The sequence below is a fragment of the Rousettus aegyptiacus genome, unplaced genomic scaffold (genome assembly GCF_014176215.1).
Source record: "Rousettus aegyptiacus isolate mRouAeg1 unplaced genomic scaffold, mRouAeg1.p scaffold_m13_p_12, whole genome shotgun sequence".
NCBI lineage: Eukaryota > Metazoa > Chordata > Mammalia > Chiroptera > Pteropodidae > Rousettus > Rousettus aegyptiacus.
This window is the reverse complement of record NW_023416287.1, coordinates 83,806,698-83,833,259: the sequence shown is the minus strand read 5'-3', so window position 1 is coordinate 83,833,259 and position 26,562 is coordinate 83,806,698. Positions and strand designations below refer to the sequence as shown.

At 44.7% G+C, this 26,562-nt stretch overlaps 1 protein-coding gene, 1 long non-coding RNA gene and 1 pseudogene across 2 annotated transcripts in view; 1 reads left to right on the top strand and 2 right to left on the bottom strand.

Annotated features, from left to right (window-relative positions):
• Nucleotides 1–3,393: 3,393 nt before the first annotated feature.
• On the bottom strand, nucleotides 3,394–10,488 carry LOC118610053. The gene is made up of 3 exons (XR_004953756.1): nucleotides 10,190–10,488; nucleotides 7,288–9,917; nucleotides 3,394–6,169 (listed from the first exon to the last, which is right to left on the bottom strand). It is a non-coding gene; the product is annotated as an uncharacterized LOC118610053 (long non-coding RNA).
• An 8,097-nt stretch (nucleotides 10,489–18,585) lies between these two features.
• The window catches only part of CCBE1 (collagen and calcium binding EGF domains 1), a 181,389-nt gene continuing 173,412 nt past the window's right edge, over nucleotides 18,586–26,562 (top strand). The window contains exons 1-2 of the mRNA XM_016155718.2: nucleotides 18,586–19,465; nucleotides 19,946–20,026. Coding sequence (XP_016011204.2) covers nucleotides 19,335–19,465; nucleotides 19,946–20,026 — 212 coding nt within the window. The 5' untranslated portion in view covers nucleotides 18,586–19,334. The remainder of the gene's footprint in view (nucleotides 19,466–19,945; nucleotides 20,027–26,562) is intronic.
• On the bottom strand, nucleotides 24,609–24,727 carry LOC118610430 (annotated as a pseudogene).

Genomic DNA, 26,562 nt, shown 5'->3' with positions numbered 1-26,562 from the left:
CACTGACATTGTAGAAACCCAAATCGGCTTCTCCCTCAGGAACATCAGGAGAGACTGGAAATATCAATCAGCCCTACACACAGTCCAAGATTTTATGTTTTCTGGTTTTTTATAATGTCAGTTTTGATTTTTATTGAGCAACAAGAAATTTAGTTGTTTATTGGAACAAACAAAACTAGTAATAATTCTTTCCAAGTGCTGGGTCTTTCCATTCACTTAAACTAAATAAAGTATTTCTGGTATGCCCTTGAGAAACTAGAATGTAGAACTGCACAACATGGGTTAGAAAGGATTTGCAATGCTTCCCTCAGGTCATTTCTCCAGGATCAGCCTATTTGCATTAAATATATATATATATCTTTAGCAATACAAATTGGATACAAATTCTAATTCCCTTGTGTTCGAATCGGAAAAAAAAAAAAACCAAAATGTTAAAACAACGAATACATTAGGAATTGAAATTCCGCAGCTACATCTTCATTTTGAAGCAAAGAAACCTGGCATCATGTCCTAGGAGCCAAGGGCTTACAAATGGTGAGCCCGGATACTCCCACCCTGAGGAGGCGAGGCACGGCCTGGGGTAGGGGGTGAGCTGGCGAGCACGTTCGTGGTGTGGTCTGTCTCTAGCAGATGATGAGGAAGCGTCAGGGGCTGACGCCTGGGATGAAGGGGTGAACATGGCTGGCTCAGGAAGCTTGGGCCTTTTTCTCATGCAATTGAAGGGCTCTTTCCATCTCCTTCTCTCAGGAGAAGCATTTTTTTCGAAGCTCCTTGGGGGCTCCCTTGCTCTTAGCTGGTGAACTACCACGGAGGAAGGGATTTCCCCCCTTTTTCTTGACCTTTCTGGAGGCTTCTCTCCTCTCAGCATATATTAGAACCGATAAGGAAGGAATGCCTCTGTGTAGAAATTATTTTTTTTTCCACCATTTTTCTGTACTACGTGTTAATAAAATTCTTTCTTTAGCCTGATCACAAATTTTTACGTCCAATAAATTCAGTGGTTGGGTTGGTGGCTTTTGAAATCAGTTCCTGGTCGCCCATCATAATTGCCTGGGATTTCTTTCTCATGTTATTCAGCGACTTGGGGACATTAATACGCATGCAGTCCTCCTTACACTATCTTAAAGGGACCAGTCTTTTTGATATAACTTTTAAAAATCTGTTCATATTTGCATAGACAAATCAATGAATCTTTTTCTCCCTTCACCCTTATTGGTCTAAACTGGATCTCTCAATAGGCCCCATGTGAAAATGGAAGAATTCACTCTATTAGGCGCGAGCATGTTTTGCTGGTTTCTGTAAAAATCTTCTTGGGCAAATTGCTTGAAGCATAAGTCAACTCTTATTAAAAGAAGCTCCCCAATACTGCCCCATTTCTTTGTTGTGTGGACTATCACATTAACAAATGAACTATTATATATCTCGAAGAATGTTTCAGCTGGAAGGGGTCGCAGACCTTGTTTCATCGAACCTTGTCATTCTACAGATGAGGAAACTGAGATCCACACAGCTTCAATGAGTGAGCCCACGGTCACGTGGCTTGGAGTGTTTGAAGACCTAATCCCAGCGTTCCCAGTGTTAAAATTTACTTCAAACGCATCTGAGTTCCACCAAAAAGGATCTAATCATGAATATGAGCTCTGTTTTGATGTTAACTTTAACCACATGTCCCATAGTCGGGTTTAGCATGTGACTGTTGCTTGCCCACATTTCTACTGAAGCATATAAACTGTGAGGAAATTAAATTTTGCTTCATCCTTTGTCTATGGAAATGGAATCTTTGAGTAAGGTGATATTCGAAGTTTCTCATTTAGAGTTAGAATTTTGTTATTCCCTGTTCAGTTATATGAGATGTTAGTCATGGTGCTGTACCATAAAAAAACAATGTTCAGGGTATTGCCTGTCTCATCAAGCTGCCTGTTAGTGTGTGTAACGGGGACGTTTTAGCCTGACTTCAGAGTAGGTGCAGATAGTTTCAGAAAACCTACCTGTTAGACCATCACTGGTTTTTCTACATGAATACATTTTGGTTTTCCTCCCTACCCATCAGTAACAGTGCACTTATGATGGCTACAAGAACCAGAAGTTCTAGAGCTTTAAGATATTACTCTATTTTTATTACAGTCTTTAAAAAAAATGGCCAGTGATGTCTATCATTGTAAATTTGACTCAACAAAACTGAATCCCAATTTTCTCTAAAACGGTGGATCTCAATTAAGCTCGATTTTGGTGCTTCTGAGGACATTTGGAGATGTTGTGATTGTCGCAATTGTGGGGAGGTCCTCTGTTCTACTGTCATTTAGTGGAAGGAGACCAGGGATGTTGCTAAACATCTTACAATGCACAGGACAACCCCTTACAACAAAAAATTGTCTGGCTCAAAATGTCAATAGTGACAAGACTGAGAAACCTTGCTCTAAAAAGAGGGATAATTCCAGTGTACATACCAAAGATTACTATTCTTAGAATTCTTAGAGTGTTGCTCAAATAAACATTGAGGACTATAACTCAAAAAAACATTCTTCAATGAGAATTAGAATATACCAAAGTGCAAAGTGTATATTTAATGAGTTTAACTAAAAGCTAAAGACTTCTTTTTTAAGATAATTAAATATCTACACAGTGGTAAAGGGGGATAGGGACAATATACAATAATTTTGCCACATAGGTACATTGGAAACTCACATACATACACACGAACACCTATTTCATCAAGATTCAAGGCTATTTTATATTTTTAAACAACAATGTAAGGATCTTTGATCATATTGGGTTTGATGTTGTACTTCATGTTTTATCAATCCTCATTTTGAGCCATTGTTCATGTAGTCCAATATTGTGTCTTTGTCAGTGAGACTTTAACGATTGGTCTTTTCTGCATAACAAACCACCCCAAACTCAAGAGCTTTCATCAGTAGACATTTACTCTGGGCTCTTGGACCTATAGGTTCATTAAATGGCTAATTGAGGTTGGGCTCAGCTGGGTGGTTCTGCTTTGGGCTGTGGGTCTTGCTCTTTACTGTGGGATAGACTTGGATTTATATTTTAAAAAACCACTATGCAACAGTTGTCTCTGTTGATGTTTTTCTATGCATGGATTTTGTTTTACTTAATTGCTATCACATTATCTATGAATTTCTCATATGATTTTTCTCACCAAAGTATATATATTAAGCATTTCCCATGTCATTAAATACGCTTTGCAAACAAAATATTAATAGCAGTCAAATATTCCAGCACGTAGAGGTCCTACCTCCATCCAATCACTTATTGAAATTATTTTTACCTTCATCTGTCACTCCTCTTAAGATAGTGCTTTTGGCACTATTTATAAAGCATTATCTCTAAACAACAGCTAAAGGCAAAGTGAATGCATCCTAGATATTGATCAAATTCTGGTTTTATACAACAATCACTAGTAGACATATTGATTAAAATAACCTTCTAGCAAGGTTAATCAGTATGGGAGCCAAAATTCATCAACGAAAGTGGCAACAAAAGTCCCAATAATTCCTTAAAACTTCATACCTGGCTTATTTATTATCTTGGAACTAATAGTAAAATATACTTTTCTGGAGATACTTTCTAGTGGCTTTCTTCTAAAGACGGATAGTTTTATAAATATTTCATTTGGTGGTTATATAACCAGACAGACATATTAAGGCTTTAAATCACAGAATTTTGACAGTTTACAATGTCAATTGCTTTTGCATTGTAAGGACTCTTAGGACTGCACGTAGCGTTCTATGGAGCCATGTGTAGCCCTCTGCTGGAGCACGGAGAGTGTGGCAATGTATATTTATCGATTAGGCTTGAAGTATTAGCAGATGCAAATGGTTAAGGATTAAGTTCTGACTATTTAACTTAAATATCCCTTTATATACTACAAATTGACATTGACCAGAGTCAAAAGAATGTACAAACCAGGGATACTAGTCTCCTAGCACTGCCTTAAAAAAGCACCACAAACTGGTGGCTTAAAACAACAGAAATGAATTGTCTGGCAGTTCTGGGGGACAGAAGTTCAAATTCAAGGTGTCAGCAGAACCGTGTTCCCCCTGAAATCTGTAGGATCTTCCTGTCTCTTCTGGCTTTCGGTGTTTTCCAGCACTCCTTGGCATTCCTTGGCTTGTAGATACGTCACTACAGTTTCTGTCTCTGTCACATGTCACATGGCCATCTCTCCTTGTATGTCTTGCCTCCTCTTTATAAGGACGTCAGTTATATCGTATTAGGGTCCCATCCTACTCCAGTATGACTTCATCTTAGCCAATGACATCTGCAAAAAACCCTATTTGCAAATAAGGTTACGTTCTGAGGTCCTGGGGTTAGGTATTCTCCGCATCTTTTTGAAGGATACAATTCAATCCAGAACACCAGGAAATGAAAAGTTAAAGCCCCGAGTAACTGAAATACTTCAGATGAGTGTTTGTTCCTATTGCTTAGCTGGAAAATGTGAATAAGTAATGAAACATGTTTCTGCAATTGTGGATGGCTCTAATTAATAGAATAATGGAAAGTTTCCCTTTGGTCACTTACCAACCCATATTCTGTTTAAATTCCAAACTTCAAAAGTATCATGTGAGCATTCTGGGAGCACAGCATCTCTATGTGTGACGGTCACAACGCTAGTAAGGGAATCTCCTGAGTTAACTACTGTTTTCTGGGAATTTCCCAGATTCCTCTGAATTTCAGCATGAGTGATGTGATCCAGGGTAACAGTACTGCATGATCGAGGATGATATGGCTGGAGAGGACACATTTTTTGGCTCCTCAAATTTTTCTGGCTCCTAACCCATGATTTGGCTAATTGAGTCCATCTCAGTTGTAGATGAGCCAAAGGAGAGGATATTTCCCAGAATGAGCCTTGATTAGAAAAGTCTGCCCCAGTATATTCTAGCTCCAGGCCAACTGGCAATGTCCTGAATCACCAAAGAGAATATTGCAATGTGAATTTCCTTATACTCGCTCTCCTCATCATTCTTGATAAGTAATTACTGGCCACTCGGATCTTTCAGAAAGTAGTCATTTAAACCCTAAAGCTCATTGATTAATACGTTGTCATGTAATAAATTACACAGGCATTATCTGTAGCCAAATCGTGCATGCTTTATTCAACCAACTGTGCTTATAGAATACCCATGGTGGTATGAAAAATATATAGTATGTAAAATAAGCTCGCTGATGGAATGAGTTATAGTATATTCCTAGAACAAGTTCAACAAAGACACTTACCAAGGTTAAGATAATTTCTCCTGACATCGGAACTGGCGAAGGATTGCAGAATGACATTTTGTATTGATGATATGCCTTTCAGAATTTAAAGCACGATCTAAAGGTTATTTACTTGCCCCTGTCCTTGAGATAGGCACATCAGGTTATAGAAGGACAATCTGAGGCAAAGAGCTAAGTGACACTCTTATAATCCTAAGTGTTGGATAAAATTAGGGTGTGTGTTTATGATTTCTGGAGTCACTAAGTGCACACTCACAGGGGCATGCCTGCGGTGCATTTCCTGAGCGTATTTTATATGTCCCATGCTCTGTCTTGTGTGGGACTTTCTTGAATTATCTAACTTCACAGTAACTTTATATAATAGGAATTATCATCTCCATTTTAAAGATGAGGAAACTGAGGATTAAAAAGGTTAAGTAACTTGACTATAGCCCCAAGCTAGTCGGGTGCATCCTAGATATGAACCCATGGAGGTAATCCCAAAATCTGTCCTCTTCCTAAGTCTGCTTTATCCTCTCTCCTCTAAACAGCATCCTTAACTTGTCTATCCCACTCTTCTGAAGACATCCTGTGGCCATGTTTCCAGCCGGTGCTCATTCCAGAATTTCTCATTGTTTCAAGGGTGAGCTTAGTTGTGCGAGCCGTCAAGTCAGGGCTCAAAGAGCAAACAAGCAGAACTGCATCGGATCAGAACCAGCGTCCTCGTCACTGCCACTGTCATCGATTGCTCATGATGTCCCCGCCGGAGGTCAGGCACGCACTGAAGCTGGGGCTCAGACAAGTCTGTGTGAGGGGCCATCACTTCTCAGCCCTCCTCAGGAGGCCAAGACTCTCCTAAATTGGATGCAGGTTGGAGATGTCAGGAGATCCAAACACCTCCCTCACATTCCTCCGGACTCACATGAGCTGTTAGTTTTCCCGTGGAAAGCAACCCCTGGATGCGGTCGGTATGAGAATGAAGATTATGTGAGGTTATAAATAACACCCCACCCCTACCCCCCGCCATGAGCATATTCCAGGAAAACATTTTGGGAGCCTGGAGGAAGATGAGTAAGTAGAAACAACCTTGGCCAGCTGTGCTACGTGCCAAAACATGCCTTTTGAGGTTAGAGCGCTGTGATTTAACTCTGCAGCAGCAGTGAGCTGCTGGGAGAACCACCGTTTCGCCCTGATTTTTTTTTTCCTTCCTAAAATGTGTCATTTATGTACAGAAACACTTCCCCCCAAAGCAAAATAAACCCAAACAAAGTAACCCAACAGCTGACTCTCATGAATGAATTGCATGAGGTGTTAGAAAACTTTGGATAACACTCCTTGATGGGGAATGCAGGAGACAGGGAAGAATAGCTTCCGTTAAACCGGTTTATAAGACGTTCCCCTAATGTTTTATGGGGGGAAATGACAACGCCGTTTGTATTCAGTCTCAATGGTGTGTTGGTCACAGAGAATGGAGGAAGGTGTTATTTCTTTCTGATACTCATAAAATGTTTGTATTACTTCGATGCTTGAAAGTGAGGCCATAGCCTCCCAAAGCAGTGATGCTGCCTGCAAGGGGTGGTATTCAGTGCGAAGCACACAGATGTCACCTTCCCCACCCCATGCCTGTGCTCTCTGCAGACCCTTGCCATCAGGGACCAGGCCACCTCCAACAATTACAACACCTCGTTAAACTGTGGCTCCCGACCTCTCCCACTCGGCCTCCTAGCAGAACTGTGCCTACAGGGAAAACTTCTGATGGAATTTTAATTATACTTCCTTTTCCTTCCCCAGACTGTGAGGGTCTGGTGAGGTGGCTAAGCACGGAACCTAGAGGTCTAGAAACATTCATTGTCTGTTAATTACGTAAATAATAGTAACTGGGCCATGAGTGTTGACTCAGATTTGTGGAGAGGGAAATGGAGCCCTAAGCCTGGGTCTCATCCTTAACATGGGCTGCAGACAGAGTCCAGGGCCCTCACGGGCAGGTGCCTCTGCTTCAGCCCCCTGCCTGCACGCCCAGTGAGCCAGCTCTCAGCCCCTGCTGGGGTGGGTTCAGCTTCCCACCAAGCTTACCTGGGGTTCCGCGAAGTCCTTTGTGTTAGGGCGCGCACACACCCAATCATTCCTCTGCTGCTTGTGTTTTTTTTTTCCTCAGGAAAGCCAGCCTTAGCTGGAAACCCTCAGAAGCTAAGTCAATGTAAAAGAACAAGAAAAATCAAATAACAGAGGACCAAGCAAGGCATCCAAGCTGTCCTCTAGCCTCCAGCCCAGCTGAGGGGGAGGTGGATGTGGTCGGGGTGAGACCGGCAGATCTGGACACCGGCCACCACCTCTCAGCTTTCATACCCAGAGTAGCTGGTCTTCCTCACTACAATGATGATGATGACAATGGTGAAACTTTGCAAATGGCATCATAACTGACATGCGCAATGAAGATCATCTGATGTCTTCCTTCGACCATGGCGGAGTCACTTCACGAATAAGAGATGTACATCCTACATGAAGAATGCAATGATGCACGAAACACGTCTTATTTCCTCTTTCTTCAACGATCCATTATTAGAAACATTTTATGCATAAGGCCTTAATAAAATAGGTACAAGCTTCCTTGTCTTAAATCCTAAACTTGGGATTCAGGCCCTAGACAAATCCAAAGTGACTCTGAGGTTTTTCTTGTAAATACTGTAGTAATATGTTCTCCTTTTGTCTGCATGTATGTCCCTCACCGCCACACGTGCTTGAAGTAGCTTTTCTGGTGGCGATAACGTTCGCAGTCATCCATTTTCATTTGCTCACCAAGGTCCCTCTTGACTCTGCGAATTTGCTGATGGCTGCCTGGAATTACGCACGCAGCCGATGGCTACAGAGCTGTCCGGCTCACGCGGGAACGGTTCTAAGAACTTGGTGCCATGAATCACTCAACTTGGCCAATTAATCGTGAATGGCAAGGACTCGGTGCAGGACCCTGTGTGGGATGAACTTGGGATCCACTTTGTCTTTCACCAAGGGACCCCCGGACCTTGTTAGCAGGCAAAGCCCAGGCTGCCTGGCCTGGTGGCTCAGGTCACTGAGGGTATCAGTGGAGATGAGACTTGTCAGGAGACAATGGAGACAGATCCAAATGAGGTTTTTGTTGGGGCCGGGCGGGGACGATGGCTTGGACAGTGATTCCTTATGTAAGATAGTCTTGTTGTCTAGAGCCAGAGCCAGATGGAACAGTGACTAAGCGTTGTGTGCTCCCAGACCAGACAGCCTGCGTCTGATTCCAGGCCCCACGGCTTACTAGCCAGGTGACCTTAGACGAGTGGTTGACCTTTCCGTGCCTCAGTTTTCCTCATCTATAAAATGGGGATAATAACGTTTATCTGGTGGGCTTGTTGTAAGGACTGGATGACGTCCCATCACGAAAGCACTTAGGACATTTCTTGGGATGCAGTGAACAGTTGATAAAGCATTGTCACAATTGTCATTTAGGCATGACAGGGCAAAAGCTCAACCTTGACAGGGGCACCGGGAGGCTGTGTTCTCACCAGGAGCACATTAACGGCATGGAGCTGTGAAGAACGTGCACGTAATCCCAGTCTGGCAACAGATAGTAGTATCACAAACAGGATTATGGTCCTTTCAAGGACACCCACAAAGCCACAGAGAAAAGGCCCTTCTCATGGGAAAACGTAAGTGATGATAATGCTTAGGGAAAGGAGTTTCAAATGTGTTTTGGTCTCAGTTTGATCTCAGCACGGGGGAGGGGGTGGGTAGTGGAATCTCGTCCTTAACCATAAGTTTGCTGTACCAAAGTCCCTGCCGCAGGAATGACAGCACTTTGAAGGCTTACGCGAAATCTTACTGTGTTCCTTCAATCCCCTAAGGTGCTTCTCTAAGTTTTTTTTTTTTTTTTTTTAACCTTGACCTTGTATTTCAGGGAATTCAGGCCAGAAGAAAAATAATGCCAGCCTCAAAATAGTTACCGTTGGCTGCAAATACGATGATGTCGGGAAAGCGTCCTATCATTGACTTTCACACTTTTCAAAACATGTCTCGATTTCCAGAGATGAGGTGACTTCTTAATGCTTGTCGACGGGGAGAGTTTTCTATGGCAATGGCACAGCTCAGCCTGCTTTGATTTATTAATTGCTCCCAGTGTGGGGAACAAGTTTAGCCTCGAGAGGAAAGAAGATCATTTTGGTAGTAAGGGCCGATGCGCGTAGGTAGTTTAAACCACTTGCCTCCTGACCTCTCTCTTTGAGACTCGACTGAGCGGCGGTAGTGTTTTTGCAAGGAGTGAGAAATAAATAAACACAGGGCCACGGAGCTGTCACAGGTGGCACGGGGAGCTCCTTAAAGAGTCACGGATGCTTTGCGCTCGCTCTGGGGTCAAACACAGGAATCTCCAGTTACGGTGGTCTTTTCCAGAATGCTGGGCGGCAGTGCTGCTACTCGGGGAGGCATGCCCGGATTCCTGCAGCCATTCCACTCAGCTGTGCGTCCGACGGGATGGCCGCGCTGCACAGCCCACTCATCTCCGAACGAGGGATTTTAGCTACCAGGACGGCTGAAGATAAACTGGTGATCGGCGTCCTCCGATTCCTCCTCGGGCCGTGCCTCGCCGTCCCCCCTTCGTGAAGGGTTGCCCGCTTCCTTCAGTCACGCACTCCCTCATTCAGCGTTCATCGCCCGCAAATATTTCACCAATGAGCTCTACGCTAGAGTCGTTAAAAATCAAACAAAAAAATGAGTAAGCTCTCCATTTCTTTCCTCCCCACCCCAAACTGGCTCCCAGGTCCTGCAGAGGGAATGAAGCCTTGCTGACTCCTTGATGTCAGCCCAGCGAGACTGATTCTGCACTTCTGACTTCTAGAACTGCGAGATAAGAAACTCGGGTTGTTTTAAGCCACTAAGTTGTGGTAACTTCTTATGACACTCATGGGAAACTAATACAAGGCACTTTTTCCTTCCTGCTCCTAACGCCCCTTACCTCTTGCCTGCAGGCGTCTGGTACGGCTCGAGCGTGGCTGTGGTTAGTCGTCTCGCTTGTCTCCGTCAGAGCTGGCACGCTTGGCTGTTTTCTTATTTACTTTCATTACTAACACACCCGGCACTGCCTGCCACACAGCAAACACTCATTGGACTGGTTTTTTTTTTCTTTTCAAGGAACAAAAGTAGGTAGGGGAAAGTATTTCTCCCCTCTCTTCACAGTGGAAAGAGGACAGGTACAGCTATGCCACGCCAGTGCAGGTAACATATGTATCAACTCGTAACAAAGACAGGACAGGAGCAGCCTCCGTGGCCAGCAGCAGGTGAGCGGAAGCAGGCGTGGCAAGCAGCAGCGCGCATGCTCAGAACACAGGGCCCGCGGTGGATGCACCTTCAGGCACATGTGACCTGCACGACAGACTTTGAAACTAGAAACCTAAAGGCTGCGTTGGATTGGCGAAAACTTGAAAAAATAAACGGAATTTTAAGAAAAATATTTTCACAGCTCCTCCGGTCACTGCAGAACGGTGGAGAGAGGGAAGGTAACTGTTTGAATTAAGGTGGGAACCCCAAGGCAGGAGAGAGTCTAGAAGGTGAGATCCAATCAAGTTTGAAAGTATACAGGAGACTCAGCCAGGGGGATGAATGCCCTGGCCAGGAAGAAGTGATAAGATAAGGAGAAGATGGGAGATAAACTAAAAGCGAGGCTTGGGGAGGGAAGGGACGAAGCCACTGGGATCACAAAACAGGAGAAAAAAAAATTAGAGCAGAGAGATGGATAGATGTCTGTTGAGGGCAGGATATCGCGGCCTCAGCAGATTAACATCCCCAGCCTGACAATTCTTTGTCGTGAGATGTGGGCAGGGGGCTGCCCCATACGTCATAGGAGGCTGAGCAGCATCCTAGCCTCTCCCTGCCAGGTGCTAGTAACACCCACCCCCCACAGTAGGACAACTAAGATGTCTCTGGCCATTGCCAAATTTCTGCTGGGTGACAGGCTGCCGCCCTTCCTCGATAGTTGAGAACCAATGATTTCTGAGGACAAATTGGGATTGGGGAAGGAGAATGCTTTTGACTTGGATGCTTGGGAAAGGATCTACTTTAAGGAAAAGCAGAGTAGCAGAAGGAAAATAACAGGAGAGACAAGCCAAAGGGTAGAAAGTGAAAGCCAGTGAGAGAAAGGGCAGAATCTGACCGAAGGAGGAGGCACAGCAAAATGACTGATGAAAGAGGGGAATGGACAAAAAGGCGAGCAAAGAGCAGAAACGGGAGAGAAAAAGGCCCGAGAGGAAAGCAGGGATGACAGGCCAAGAAGGAAGGACGCATCCCAAGAGGGAATTGACTTCGAAGCAGGTCGCTCGTGAGTCTTAATGGCGAGTTACTGACAGGAAGGGTCAGGGCCCATTCATCTTCTATCAGGACGTAAAGATTCAGAGCCAAATACATGTTAGATCGCATACAGATTGACTTTCAGGCTCATTATAATTATACCACGGATAAATGCTGGAACTGAGAAGATTCAGTAGGTTCCAACTCCCTTTTTGATGAATTATCAGGACACTCATCAGTGATAAAACCAAATAAACAACACTGAAAAGATACACTCAGGTCTAAACATCACTGATTACGCAGAAAGAAAGTAAACAATTGCCTAGATAGATCCCAAACAAAAAGTGAACCTAATGCAAAGACAGCTTATTTTATCTGGCATTCCTTGGGGATTCTGCATTGTTGGTAAAGATTAGAACTGAAGAATGCAAACCGAAGCTAATCTTAAACATCCCCTGCAGACTAGACAACAACCTCTGAGAGTTTGGGGTGTGTGTGTGTGTGTGTGTGTGTGTGTGTGTGTGTGTGTGTGTGTGTAGAGATGGAGAGGGAGAGAGGAAGGGAGGGAGAGAGATATACAAAACTCTTCTACCTTTCTCGAGAAAACCTTGGCTGCAACTGCTTATTCTCCTCTATTCTTTCTGGATCTTCGAAGGATCAGTTTCCAGTTGCAAGGATACTGCATGGGGCTATGCCAGACTCTGAACTTTTCAAGACATTTTGCCTAGGTATATCATTATAGTGATTATAAAAATGACCTCCCCCCCCCCCCACGCACACACACACACGCACAGCTTTGTTATCTCTGAGATCTGTGAGAGTTCTAGGTCTGAGAAAGACCTGGCTCAGGCCCAGGGAAAGAACTGGAAGAATGGTTTGTAACGGTGCCAGAGCTCCAAGGGTTCTGAAGCCGGATCTCATTCTTCTCAGGGCACATTCCCACATAAATCGGCAGAGGCTCCATGAGGACAGGTCTGGTGCATAAGGCTCAACTTTGCTGCAAAGGGAGAGGTCACCTAATACACAGAGGTGGGAATTTATGGCCAGCTGGTTTGCCCAGAGCAGCAGATGAAGGATCATGCTTGAGCATGTACCGCGTTAAGAGTCTCAGGGTTATTGGTTGTGGTGATGGACCTTGGACCTTCCCTGGTTCTCATTACATCCCTGGGCAAACTTCCTGGATGTAGTCTGACTCTTGGGAGAAAACTTCCCAGATGCTTACTTCTCCATAGGGCAGGTTAGTATAGTGTTGAAAGCAGGGTCCCTGGGGCCCCAATTAAAACCCAGCTCAGCTACTCATAACTCCGTACCTTAGACAAGTTAATGAAAATCTCTACTTCAGTTTCCTTGTTTGTAAAATGCAGATAATAATAGAGTCAGTGACAGAGGACTGACTCTGTAATAAGGATTAAATGAGATAATAAGGATTAAATGAGATAATACTTTGTGCTTTAGAAAATGAGAGGACCAAGTACTTAATAAGTGTTGTTATTCTTTGTGCTAAATTCTTGGAAAATTATTATCATTAAAAACTTGCAGGAATGTCACTTTCTTGGTATGATATCATGAACAGGCCACCATATCAGCTAAGAAATGTATCCCACATTCTATTAGAATGTAACAACCTTGAACTGAACTCAGATTTTTCTTCACAATGTGGACATGATTTATTTAAACATAACTGCCCTATTGGAAGACTGTGGCCTCTTCAGTCAGGGTTCCTTTACACTTTTGCAAATTTTCCAGGCCTGATCCGATTAGAAAAACTCAGCAGAAAAATAATGCAATTTCATCAATGGATAGATTTGAAGGGAGTATTGGCTCCACTCCAGATGTGAGCACAGCTGGGTTTTAACTCACCAGTTCCTCTGACACATTTAAACCACGATTAGATTTAAAAATATATTTTAAATGTCAGATAAGCACAGCACTCAGAAGCACAGCTATTCTCCATGGAAAAGAATATACCTTCTAATTTCTAGCAACTGTTATTGATTTGACTTATTCAGAACCTTAGTCACTCCCTAATGTCTAATTAAAGCACCATGACACCAATATCAATTCTGCTACTTAGTCTGTTCTGTAACAGGGTATCTCTATTCTTAGTCATTTATGTCACAAAGTATTTCTTATGGAAAGCAAATTAGGTAAAATAGACTGGATCGTCTAGCATAATTGCATCCAAATTATTGAAGGAAAACAGTTAAAATAATATTAGCTATCATTTATTATCTCCGATGTAACATTATGTATATTATATATCTTATTTATTCTTTCCAATGATTCTATGAGTTGGAGATTGTTGCTTTTATACTCTTTATGGATAAACCAAGTCCCAGGAAGATTAAGCAATTTGACCAGGGTCATAAAAGTTTTAGACGGTGAATTTCAAATCTAGTTAAATCTGATTTTTAAGTCTAATTTCTTCCCACTACACAATGCTATTTCTTTAAGTCCATATTTTAAAGAAGAGAAGGTTAACTTCATATCCAGAGGGAAAAATATTTTTAATTACAGTAAATACTCATGCTCTGTTAGCGTGGATAATAGTTAGTTATTTTACCATCAAAGATATCTTGGCTCAGATCAGAAAACTTTTAAAGTTAACATTCTTATTACTTGTCACATTGGCTTGATACCATATTGCAGGGCCAAGTATCTCCCAGTTTTCAATAATTATTAAATAAGAACTCTTACCCTCATGAGGTTAAGGCATGTAAACAGAGCTTGCTCTACAAAAATAAAACAGAGAAGCTGTATTGGAGTGGCTGACATTCAAAGGAGCCGACTCATAAACCCTGGGAGAATTCCAACACCATTTTCTCTACCAGAGACTTTGTAACGTGGGCCAGTGGTCCACGTGCTGGCCGCTTACCCTCCCTCGTTCATGTTTGTGGAGACTACAAGAGATGGGGCCATTCCAGCTGCATGCCCTGGAGTCTCCACTTGTCCCAGGAACTTCAGAATTGAGTGGTGTTGGAACCCACTTCTAGAAATCCTGGGTTTGGTCCTAGAGCTCTGACTGGACCAGGAGATCGCCAGCACCTATTGTCACAACCAGCTCTTCTTTGGGGAGAAACTCCAGACAGGGACTCCATGTGTGTGTGTTAGAACTTTCAAGAATATGACACTCAAATCACACAAACACTTTTTCTTGATTTTCTTGAGACATAACAAGAAGGTTCTCTGTGTTGTTCGTACATTTTTCTTTTAGCAGCCTATGTGCTTATAAGGCTAACTCATCTTTTAAAATTGCTTTAATTTCAAAGTTAGGCAAAAAAAAAAAAAAGTGTGATTATGCCATAAACATAGGAATCAGATGTTTCTTCCTGTCTTGGGAGAAAATTCCAGAGACCCACAGCTTCAGCATACTGCAAGTTACAACTAACATAGACTAAGTGCAAAGATAATGTACACACCCCAAAACCAGGGCTTTAGAACCCTTTTAGGGTATTAACATGTTTGGTTCTTCTGGCCTCAAGCATATCCTCACAATGTCTTGGAGATTGACGCCCTTAAACACTTGTCAAGGTGTGACCCTCATTCTCTAAGCCGACGTAGCTGTGTGTCAGTCAAAGCCAAAACTGAAGGAAAGATATCATCGGGGCAACCTGTTTATTTTAGAGATACTACGTGGTGTGTGTGTACCACTCACAATTCAGTATGAACTCTCCCCAAACTTGTCGAGTCTTGTTTGTGAAAACACCATTACCTAACGGGAGATGATTGTTGCAATATTTCAGGGAGATCGACGAGAAAAATCTGTGACTGGTTTTTTTGTTGCTGTTGTTTTGGAGGAATTTATGGGCTTTACCTTTATGGCTACCTTGAATCTTATAACCAATCATGTAATTATCCTGAACTGACGTCTGAGAATCCAAGAACTGATCTGTGACCCGCTGTACACAGCATAGTTCTGCTCATACCATCCTGCCCACTCACTTCGCTTCAGCTTCATTGTATTATTTGATTTTGCCTTAATTGCTTTATCTAATCTGCTCTATACTATATATAATACACTAAACTATATAATATATACTACATATAATGCATATAAGGTATAAAGAAATACACAGTGTAAAATAGTATGCATTTTTGTCAGTCATCTCAAAACTCTCAAGAAAAATTTTAAACAAATAGTGAAATAAATTGTGCCCCCATTTAGTGGTGTTTTGTTCTTTATAGTAATTTAGTTTTTTTAAATTAATCTCTCTTTTCTGATATTATGTTGCTTTTTCTCCAAATAAGATGTTGGAATCCCTTAAAAACGAGTGGGCAAAGTTGGTGAAGGTGATAGACACAAATGTCCAGTTAAAAAACAAATGAGTCATGGGGGATTGCTAAGAGTAGATCTTAAAAATTCTCATAACACAAAAAAATTGCAACTTTGTGCGGTGATACACGTTAACTGGACTTATCGAGGTGATCATTTCTCAATACATACATATATTGAATTATTATGTTGTATGCCTGAAACTAAGAGATGCAAATTTTGCTTCGATTGAAAAATAAACAAAAGCTAAAAATAAAACGAGGGGAAGAGGCCATCGGTCTTATTTAGAAGGGTATTTTTTGCCCTATAGCCTAGTTTTTGCTTTTTCCTTTTCCCTTTCACTTTGCTTTGGTAGGCTGGCCTTTGCATTCGCCAGCCAATCGCCTCCCTTCCCCTCCCCCGTCCACTGCCCCCAGATAACACTCGACAGTCCTTAACCATACCTGGGCCACCAGGGAGTGTAACCTATGCAAGCTGCACTCTAAAGCCCTTGGCACAGCCCCATCGCCCTAGGAAATGGTAAATTGCAGAACAATGCTCTCTCTGGTTTGTTTCAGCGGAGCTGACAGGTCTACGCGGAAAACATCGCAGAGAGCGGTATGCTGAAAAGAAATAATCGTACAGAGCCTCCCTGGAGGAGCATTGAGGTTCACGTCATTAATCTTTGTAACACTCCGCATGAAAGGGGCGGGAGGTGAATCTTGTCATCCAGTGTTTCATAAATGAGAGAATGGGGCAGATCAGTGGGGGGGGGGGGGAGCTGGGGAGGAGGGAGCTGGTGTGTGGTGGTGGGGGGCAGTGTTCGTGCATCAGGGAGAAAACCTAAGACCTGGAGGTCCCTGTCACACTCAGCCTCATTCTGCCACGTCCCATGCGGGCTGCAGCGGGAGCAAACGCAGGTTTTGTCTCTTACAGGAGTGTTTAACTTCTCAGGGGGCTGGTATCCATACATGGCATTCGCATCGCATCTCCTTCGGCTTGACTCTGCTCTGCAGCCCAGCCCCTCTAGAGAGAAGGGAATGTCACGCTGTCAGTAGCTGCCAATTAGTTTTAAGTTCCAGGCCTCCAGGCAAAGGTTTTGAAAAGGTCTCTGCTCCAACTCACCTCTTCCAGAAATGCTGACTCCCTCGCCCTAGGGATTGCCTCCCCAGGCAAATCTGGGCTGTTTACTTGGCCCCAGAACCTTCTCTAACCCCTCGTTCTTATCTATGCTCAGTGTAGGGGGCTGAAAATAAGGAGGCAGCAACTTTGGCTCTGTCCCCAATCTTCTGCCACACAGCTGTGCATAATGGACATGGTTTTGCTTTAATCATTTTGCAGGCTGCATGTCCCCATATGTGGCTTTTTAACTGTTTAATGGCGCTGACAACTAATTGCCTACACCATTCTCTATTATTTGTAGAATTAACATCCATAATGCAACAGTAGAAAAAGTATGAGTAGAGAAAAAAGATAGCAAGATATCAAAATAGAGTAATTGGTGGGAAAATAAAAATAGAATTTGCTACGGATGGCCTCTTTCTTATAAGATGGAGATTAAACACTTTCGTGGTCCAATCTAAAGTGATACAATTTTTATAAGTTCCAGGATGGGTTTATTTTTCATGTTAGAGGGGAATCTCTTTAGGAAGCCAAACGACTGTTGTGAAGTAAACTATATACCTAGAAAGTGAAAAACTTGACAGTTAAAACTGAAAATTCTGTGCAAAAATTTATATCAAAATAATAGTTAATGTCTACTGAGCACTCAATATATACCCAGCACTGGGAAAACTGCTTTGTATGCAATCTCATTTAATACTTCTAAACACTTATGAGGGAGCTTTCCCCATTTCACAGATGAGAAAACTGAGTTTCAGAAAGTTTAAGTAACTTGCCCAAGGTCACACACCCAGGAAGCCATGCAGCCTGGGTTTGAATTAAGGATTTTATTTTTGACTCTAATGGTCACTCAGGTGTTGCAGGCTCCAGAAGTGCATTCTGAATTACACGTGAAAATTCATTAATTTTGTGTAGCACCATATTTTAATACAAAGTCTGTTTTATGGTCTTCCCTGTCTATGCAAGCTTTGTAGAAAAAAAACCACCTCATGGAGCTAAGAGGTCAGACACCCAATTTCCAGGGATATTATGAGCGTCAAATATAATCATAAATGGAAAACCTTTGGAAAATATAGGAGCATTCCACGGAGAAGTGAGGCTGCCACTGCAATGAAAAACATCAAGGTGTATGTGATACACACGGCAATTCTCAGTAGGTCAGGATATTTTGAATCAAAACAGCTGCCTACCTAACCAGTTAACACACTGGGCAACTTGTGAGCAAGCTGCCTTTTCACCTCATCTCCTGGGAGCTGCGGAACCCCGTTGGTTAGAGGTTAGGCATTACAACCTCGTGTCTGGGACAGACCACTCGCTTGGCTCTGCCAGGCACGTTTATGTCACGAGTTTCTCCTTAACGGGCACGGGACTCCAAACGTGCAAGAAAACGTTAAGATGCAAACATACCCGAATTGCGGTTGGGTCCCGCCCGCCCCCCCCCCCCCCCAGAGGAGCTGATTTACGGCCCCCAGAGTGGGTTTTCGCGCCATCCATAAACACTACTGTGTTAACTAGCGGGGGAGAAGGGGGGAGGGGGCGAGTGATTAAGGGCCTCACTCAGGGTGTCATCTGACCTTCCAGGAGTTTTCGGCGCTCGTGTGTGTGTGTGTGTGTGTGTGTGTGTGTGTGTGTGTGTGTGTGTTGGGCGGGGCGGCATCGTAGCAGCATTAAAGCCAGCCAGGGTAAAAGAATTAAAACCCCCCAGGAACAAGCACTGAGAGCTTTTACTCGCCTCGACCTCCAGTTGGGAAGAAGCTAGCTGCTTTGGTAACACGCGAAGCCACCGGAGGACTTTTTTCCAAGGGACTTCCAGGAAGACAGGCGAAGCTCTAGAAATTGCACCATGTCAGGCGTGAAAGGCAGTTGGGGAGAGCCGCTGGTAGCCTTTCCACTCCTCCCTCCCTTCCTCCGCTAAGAGAAAACTGGCCTGACTCTGATCCTTAGAAACCGACTGACAACAGGAAGGAAGCGTATTAACCCCTCTGCTCCCCACCCCCCCCCCCCTTTTCCCGGGTGAGAGCCGACTCCTCCTCCTCTTGGTCGTGCGACCCTGGTGTAAAGTGCGAGCACCCGCCTGCTGTCCGCACCCTGCCCTCCGCTCCCAGCCCAGGAGGAGGCGAGAGGAAGGGTGCAGCCCAAAGCCGAGTCCGGCAAGTCCGTCCCCTCGGCGTGACCATCCCGGGCGAGACGACCTGGACCCCGCGACTCTCGCGCCGGCCGGGCACCGCAGGCGCCGCGTTCACCTGCTTGCCTGCGGAGTTTGCAGTCTGCACCCCAGCTCCCAGCCGGGTCCCGCAGCCGCGCGGCACAGCGACTCGCAGGTGGTGCAAACGCCCCGGCTCTCCGGCGCCCCCTGCCGGGGACAGGGACGGTGGCCGCGGAGGAGCCGCGCGCAGGGCGGGGAGCGGGCTCCGGCGCCGGCAAGGAGTCGGGAGCGTCCCCGATGGTGCCGCCGTCTCCGAGCCGGGGAGGAGCGGCGAGGGGGCAGCTGGGCAAGAGCCTGGGTCCGCTGCTGCTGCTCTTGGCGCTGGGGCACACGTGGAGCTACCGAGAGGACCCCGAGGACAGCGACAGGTAAACGCCGGCAGCCTCTGGTGCGCTCTCGGCCCTCGGGGTGCAGGCGGTGGTCCCCACCTCCGCAGCGCCCCTCACGCCCTCGCTGCGCCAGGCACGGGCTGGGCGCTCGACTGGCCTGGGCGACATTAAACTTCTCCCGGGTCACCGCTTCCGCGCCCTCAGCCCGGGGTCCCCTCAGTCGTGATACTCCCGCCCCGCGTCCTGGCTGTCCCCCGGCGCCCGGCTTCTTCGGCTCCTTGCTCTGGGGCTGGGTTCTCTCGGCTGGACCCTCGGCTGGACCCTCGCCTGCCCCTGCCCCTGCCCCGAGCCCTCTCGGCGTCCGCGCTCGGGGACCAGCGCCGGCTTGGCTCTGCGGGACGCGGACTCCCGCAGCCTCGCGCGCTCGGGAGCCCCGAGCGCGCACCGGCCCCCGCTGCCCCGCGCAGAATCAGCGACCGTGACTCTCCGCTTTTTTTTCTTTCTTTTTTTTTTTTGTAGAGAAGTCTGCTCAGATTACAAAATCGCCACGACTAAATACCCGTGTCTGAAGGCTTCGGGCGAGCTCACCACGTGTTTCAGGTAAGCCTCGCGGCCCTGCCGGGTCGCCAGTGCGCACCCCGGCAGGTGCGAAGGCGCCGCTGCAAAGGTGTTTGGGGGCGCGCGCGGGGACCAGGGGGCCACGGTGCTGCCGGGACCTGCTGGGTGAGCTCTCCGTGGTGCAAACCTTCGTGTGTGATTTCTGGGCCAGGGCAACCATGGGCAACCCCGCGTGTGCACCCAGAGTTTATGCCCTGAGATCGGGTGGCTATTTCCTGCTCCCTGGAATACTTGGCATGGAGGAGGTCGGAGGGGAAGAGATGGAAAATTTACAAACGAAGTGGATCGGATTGTGGGTGTAAACAGCAAGGCACAGACAGTAAAGACGAATGGCTGCTGTTGCGTTTTTTTTGTTTGTTTTTATTTTTTTGAAAATATAATGTCAACAAGTGAATACTTGGCCCTCGGCTGTCTGTTGACCTTGTGCAGGGACAGAGTGTAACACTGTCACGGTCTCTGGGCAGAAGGATAGGGGGAGGATTGCCGACTGTTGATATGGTTGTGTTGAGTGAAAACAGGCCTCAGTATTGAGCCACGAGGAGAGAGAGAACAGCCTCTTTGACAATACTGTCCCTAGATCACTTGAGTGCTTGTTCAGTCACCTGGGTGCTCCTTAAAACGGAGCCTGGATAGAGCTAGGAATCTAGTTTGGAAAATGCTCTCCAAGTGGTTCTGATTCTCAACAAAAAGAGAAGCACTGTTCTCTGCGAGCCTTTTGGAGGTAAGGGTTGATATGTTTTTTTTTTTTTTTCACCATCGATTCTTGGCTTCTGTTCCAATGCGTTCACTGGATGCAGGAGGCATGCACCCATAAACATTTATTAGTTGCCTGATTTTAAAACGTACTGTGCAGGGTATGCGGATCTCACACTCACACCAGAATGGGAAAGGATGTTTTCAACTGCAGAAAATGGAAATGGTCCCTGTGAATATTAAGTGATTTGGTTAAGTTACTTCCTTTGAAAGAAAAAAAAGAGTTCTGTACGTCCTCCATTGGGTTTAAGCTATTTTCATAATTTACTAATTAAAGTTGGCAGTTGAAACCCAGGAATGGGGGAATGCTATGTGCTCCTTGGTTTGTGAATCATGGCTGTCCGGGCCCTGTGGACATCTTGCCGCTTCCGGTGTGGTCTGGAAAGCAGCTGCGGGAGCCTGCTCCGGAAGCTTTGGTCAAGTCCTGGGCGCCTCCCCAGACCTCCTGAATACCCCTGGTGCAGGGTTGATGAGCTGTGCATTGAAGCTGGAGAAGCTCTGCTGTAGAGACCAGGGTCCTCTATCTGGGTCACAGGGCAGACCCATTTAGACGGGTCTTCGGAGGCGTGGGGAGGCCTTTGCAGACGGAGCGAGTAGTTAACCTTTCTACCACGTTAACCTTGAGCCAGACCAAGAACCAGTTTTCTGGGAAACTGGACTCTTGAGCTCTTGGATGATCTTTAAGTCGTAAGTATCGCAACAAAGCTGCTCAGGGAATGCTGCCTGATTACGTAGAATCCTGCTATTTACCTAATGTTTTCGATGAATGGCTTTAGCATAAGACAACTCCAGAAGTCACTTCTGAACTTGTCGAAAGCGATTTTTTAAAAACTGATGTTAGAAAAATCATTGATATGGAAGATGGGTTTAATACTACAATGAATATGGTAGATGTAATAAACCTGATTTGCCATTTCACCTGGAAGGATATGGAGACCTAAGTGATGGGTTCGGAGTAATCTTTGTTCTGGACCTTCCCTCCCAACCACCTGTGGTACACTTCTGCTTTACATGGCTTGACCGAAGCAGTACCTTTCCACTTCAGCCTTTTATAGCATATGTTAAAGAATGTCAATTTGAGGAGTTTGTATTTAGCACTGTTTAATATACATTCTTTTATCTGATCCTCAAAGCCATACTTTAGGATTTGTATTACCTCGACTTTACAGAGGAGAGAACTCAAACTCAGGGGTTAAGAGAACTTGCCCAGGGTCACAAAGTTTATGCAGGTGAGAGCCAAGATTCAAACCCAGGTTTGTCTGACATCAAAGTCTGGGCCCTCTCATCATCTTGGAGGTGCCCGCAGATGAGGTTGAACTTTGCAGATCCTGCAAGCTAAGAAGACCATAGATTCAGATGACTATAAACTCAAAAGACAGTTTGATAGAAAACTCCCAACATCCATCATGACCAGTGTTTTTTTTTAATGAATTATCACCCTCGAGATCTGTCTTAAACAATTGACTTCATATCATATTATACATAAAATTGGTTCATACATATATATCTTTCCTCGTAGGATTTTATCTTAATCACAGGGTCTATGTCTCTAGAGGCTCTCTACCCCAATGTGCATTGTGCCAAGTACTCAAAGTTTAATATTTGCTTGTATGCCAATGACAGCTTATCGAGCTTAAAGTACAAATTTGCTCAACATTATAATCTTACATAGGGTGTGCTCTTTTGCCAGTAGTTAAGATTTCAGAGATTTATCTGATGCCGAATTTATTATAGCTAAACCAAGCATATAAAGTTATCATGGCATTTACCCCTTTTGTGGCTATTAAAGCTCTATTCCCCACAGATTGACATTCCTTTTATCTCCCGAAACAATGTAGTTTGAACAAAAGGTTTATGTTTACTTTTTTAATTGGGTCTCATATCGATAAAATGAGATGTTAAAAGGCTTTTTTTTTTTTTAAGAACACATGTCTTGTATAGGAAATGTCAATAAAAGCCAATTTTTATTGAGTAGGGCTCTGTCTAATAAACATCCTACTTAACTTTTTTCATCTATTAAGGATTTATTGAGCATTTACTATGATCTTAAAATAGTCTTAGAAAATGAGTGTAGAAGAATTAGCTATAATCCCTGGTTTCAGACAGTTTACAGACTTGTTTTTACACTAAGGCCTTTGAAACTGTAACCAATACAAAATGGTACATGACCGAGTTCAAAGTCATGTAGTTTGTACTGCACCGTCAATGACAGGGAAGAGAGAGGCAGCTAGGAATGGTGTTATGGGTAGGAGAGATTTAACTTTGCTTTTCCAGCATGTCCGTTTAGTGTTAGGTGTTTAAGTTGCGTTAGCTATGATTTTCAGCCTTGCCATTTGTGCCTCCAAGTGGGAGCCTGAAGGTGCCCCTTGGCTGTGTTTTCCAGCCCTTGGTGTCTCACTGGGCACTGCTTTTGCTCATGATCATGTTCCCATGGGAAGTAATGACACAGGGATGCAAAAACTCCCACTTTCCTTTGAGATAATACAACAGAGTTGCCAAGTCCTATTAAAACTTGGAAGTTAGTGCGACGTTTCTGCAAATGTGTTTACTTGGAGTTCGGAGAACAAGGAGGGCAGTTAATTATAGCAGCAGCACCAGATTGCGAACACCCATCTAGCTAAGGCCGCATCGGGGGAAAGACTGGAGAATGCACCATCTGCTAGGTCGCTGAGTTCTACAGAGCGCTCTGATAATGTCAGACATGCACGGTAATAGAAACTCTGCCCGGGTTTGAATCCCGGCTCTATTTCTTTTATGACCTTGAACAGTTTCTTAATCTCTGTGCTTTAGTCATATCCTCTAAAGTGAGGATCACATTAGTACTGGAGTTAGAGGGTTCCTGTGAAGATTAAATGAGTTGATTCACATGGGAAGTGCTTGACTATTACCTCTTGTGAATACTACTGCATGATGAGTGCATGTAGTAGATGCTCAGTGGACATTTGTTGAGTTTGGAGCTTTATGGTAGACATTTCTGAAGGTGCAAATTCAGACCACGGCCAGAAACAGAGGGTGTTTATTGTATCAGTCACACATCAGTGTTTTTTAGATGCTTTCCCAAATGTAGGATAGCCCAGCCTGGGAACAAGTACAAAGAATATATCTTTGCCTCCTGCCTCCGACCTAGCTACTCAAGGTGCCCTTGTGACTATAAGAGCAGGCCGAGGCAGGTTTAGCCACCTGTTTTAGAGGATCTTAGAGGATGGCCCTTTGCCTGGGGTCACGAAGGAATCCTATCAGCAGAAGACTAGAAATCCGTGTCTTAGGTCCTCAGCCCACCCAGTTCTGGTCTCTCTTCTGCTACCTCCCTGTCCTGTGGCCAACATAGCTTAGGAAAGGTGCTGAGGACAGCTCTGTGAATAAGTGTTGGCTCATTTAGGGCATGAGGTCCCCTTTTCAGAAAGCGTTTGTTTCTTAATCATGTATAATGTAGAAGAAAGTGGTACGAAGGTCGTAAAAAAAAAAAAATGAGACAGGCGAAGGTGGCTTTGTGCAGAGTTGCCTAAATGACAGACGTGTTGAAGGCAGCATCTATTTCTGTATGTCTGACCTCTCCCACTGGGTGGTCAGCCCATTGAGGGCCAGGGCCAACTGTCCCTTCATCCATGACTATCCCCGAAGGCTGGCCCTATGCCTGGACAGTGCTACATACACATCCTTGAATGACTGAGTGAATGAATACCTTAACATTACAAGTAATGATGAGATATTATTATTTTTTCTTAGGTGAGGCAGCCCTTGGTTGACCTCACAGATTGCAAGGACCTTGTCAGTTTATAATCCCTTATTATTATTAATTTTTTATTCTTTACACCTACAGCACCTGGTCTTTCTTGGTGGTCTCCCATCCAAGTACTAACCAGGCCTGACCCTGCTTAGCTTCCAAGATCAGACGGGGTCAGACTTATTCAAGGTAGCATGGCCGTAGACTAAGTGATGATGAGACTTGACTTAAATCTTTCTTCTAGAATTTCAGTTGCTGCCTAAGTATGCCTCTTTTTCTAGTGGAGAGGTAGGAAGCCTTCTTTAAAAACCAGAGCTTACCTGTACTTCCGCAAGATGCTGCCATGGTTTGCACTGACGTGTTACACGGCTGATTCTGGCAGCTCTAGCTAACTCTATGAACTTGCTATTTTAAATGGCACCTGAAGGGAATGTGGGCGGTCCTGGCCAGGAAATGATTGCCCCGTAGACACTGGCTTTGATGGGGAGATTACAGTTTTAAAGAGGCTCTCTCTCCCTCCCTACCTCCCACACCCTTATTTTTTCAAGCTGAAGAACAGGTGTCAGAGAACAGGGAAGGCGGAGGCCAGAGCTGGCCTCTGTATCACTTTCCACTCCTTCTTAAAGAAATAGCACAAAGTGATAGGGAAAAAAAAAAAAAAAAAAAAACCCTAACAATTGAATTTGCCACAAAAAGCTGTGCTTTCACTGGGATGTCCTTTGAGACCGGGTCCGGTTGCTACTGTCATTGTCTCTGAAGTTGCTGATGCCTGACTTCCTACGTTAACTTCACTTCATCTTTTCTACGTGAAGCTGGGGTGGGTGTGCCCGGAAAAAGCAATTATGCTCTTTATTCTAGAATACTCTTATCTTCTCAGGAGAAAGCTTGCATTTCAATCAGTTTCTGCGTCAGTGCAGCTAGCTCGGCTCTTGAAACTTACTACCCCCCTGCCCAGCAGGACCCTTGCTGCTTTTGTGAGGTAGAGGGTCCGCCTGCACTGGGGGCTCGCAGAATATCCCGAGAACAAAGATCTGTCTCCATTTTGTCTGTTTGTTACTTTTGTTTGGGGGAAGGAAAAGAGTAAACAGCTACAACATCTGCAGCTTCTCTTCTGCCAAACTTGGGTCATTCTTTTCCATGAAGCCATTTACCAATTTTAAAGTTTTATCAACAGTTTCCACTCATTCAACAAATACTTGTGAGCTTGCTGTCCACGCAGCACAGTTTCTAGGCACTTGGACTACACGGAGCAGCTAAGCACACACACAAACACAACCTCTGCTCATGAAATTTATGGATTTTAATTCAATTTATCCTTTGGTAAAGGCATTCTGAGCCAGATGTCCTTTGGGACATTTTTGGCACACATCTAATTGTCACATTTCGGGGGTTAGAAGCTTGATATTTCCTGTGGTCCAGCTGTGTCCTCTCAGCAAAAGAAACTTCACAGCTTCAAGTAGGGACTTGAGAAACCAGGGATCGTGGTAACCAACCTTTTTTTCTGCGGAGGTGCTAGTGAGCAATTAGCAGTTGCCACAAGTTTCTTTTAAGCATTATTGGAATGTGAAAACATTACAGAGAATTTTAATTTTCCGGGGGTGCGCCCTCTGAGAATGACAGTGGCATGAGAATTGGCCCAGTAGGGACAAATACCTTGGCTCAGTTCTCATATTTCCCATCAGTAACTTTAAGCCGGGTGCTGGAGGAGGAAGCACCTCCAACATTCTCCGAGTCTCCGAACAACCCGTTAGATACGTTTATGACAAGGTATCTGAACCTTCTGGGCAGTCTGCTTTCATCCTGAAGCACCTGCGTGTGAGGGGAGTGGTGTCATGATGTCTACACGTTCACCCCGAGCGAAGTGGTGCATCTTCTTTCCTGAGGCAAGGTGTGAGCAATGCCAGGCACTAGCAGAGGCGAGAGACCTTGGACGGGTATGTAAGTTGCCTTCTTGTTCAGTGTGGTCAAACATGAGCTCGGTCATCTTTCCATGCCCTTTATGGTCTCAGAAACTTGGAGCACATCCGTTCTCAGCCTTCAT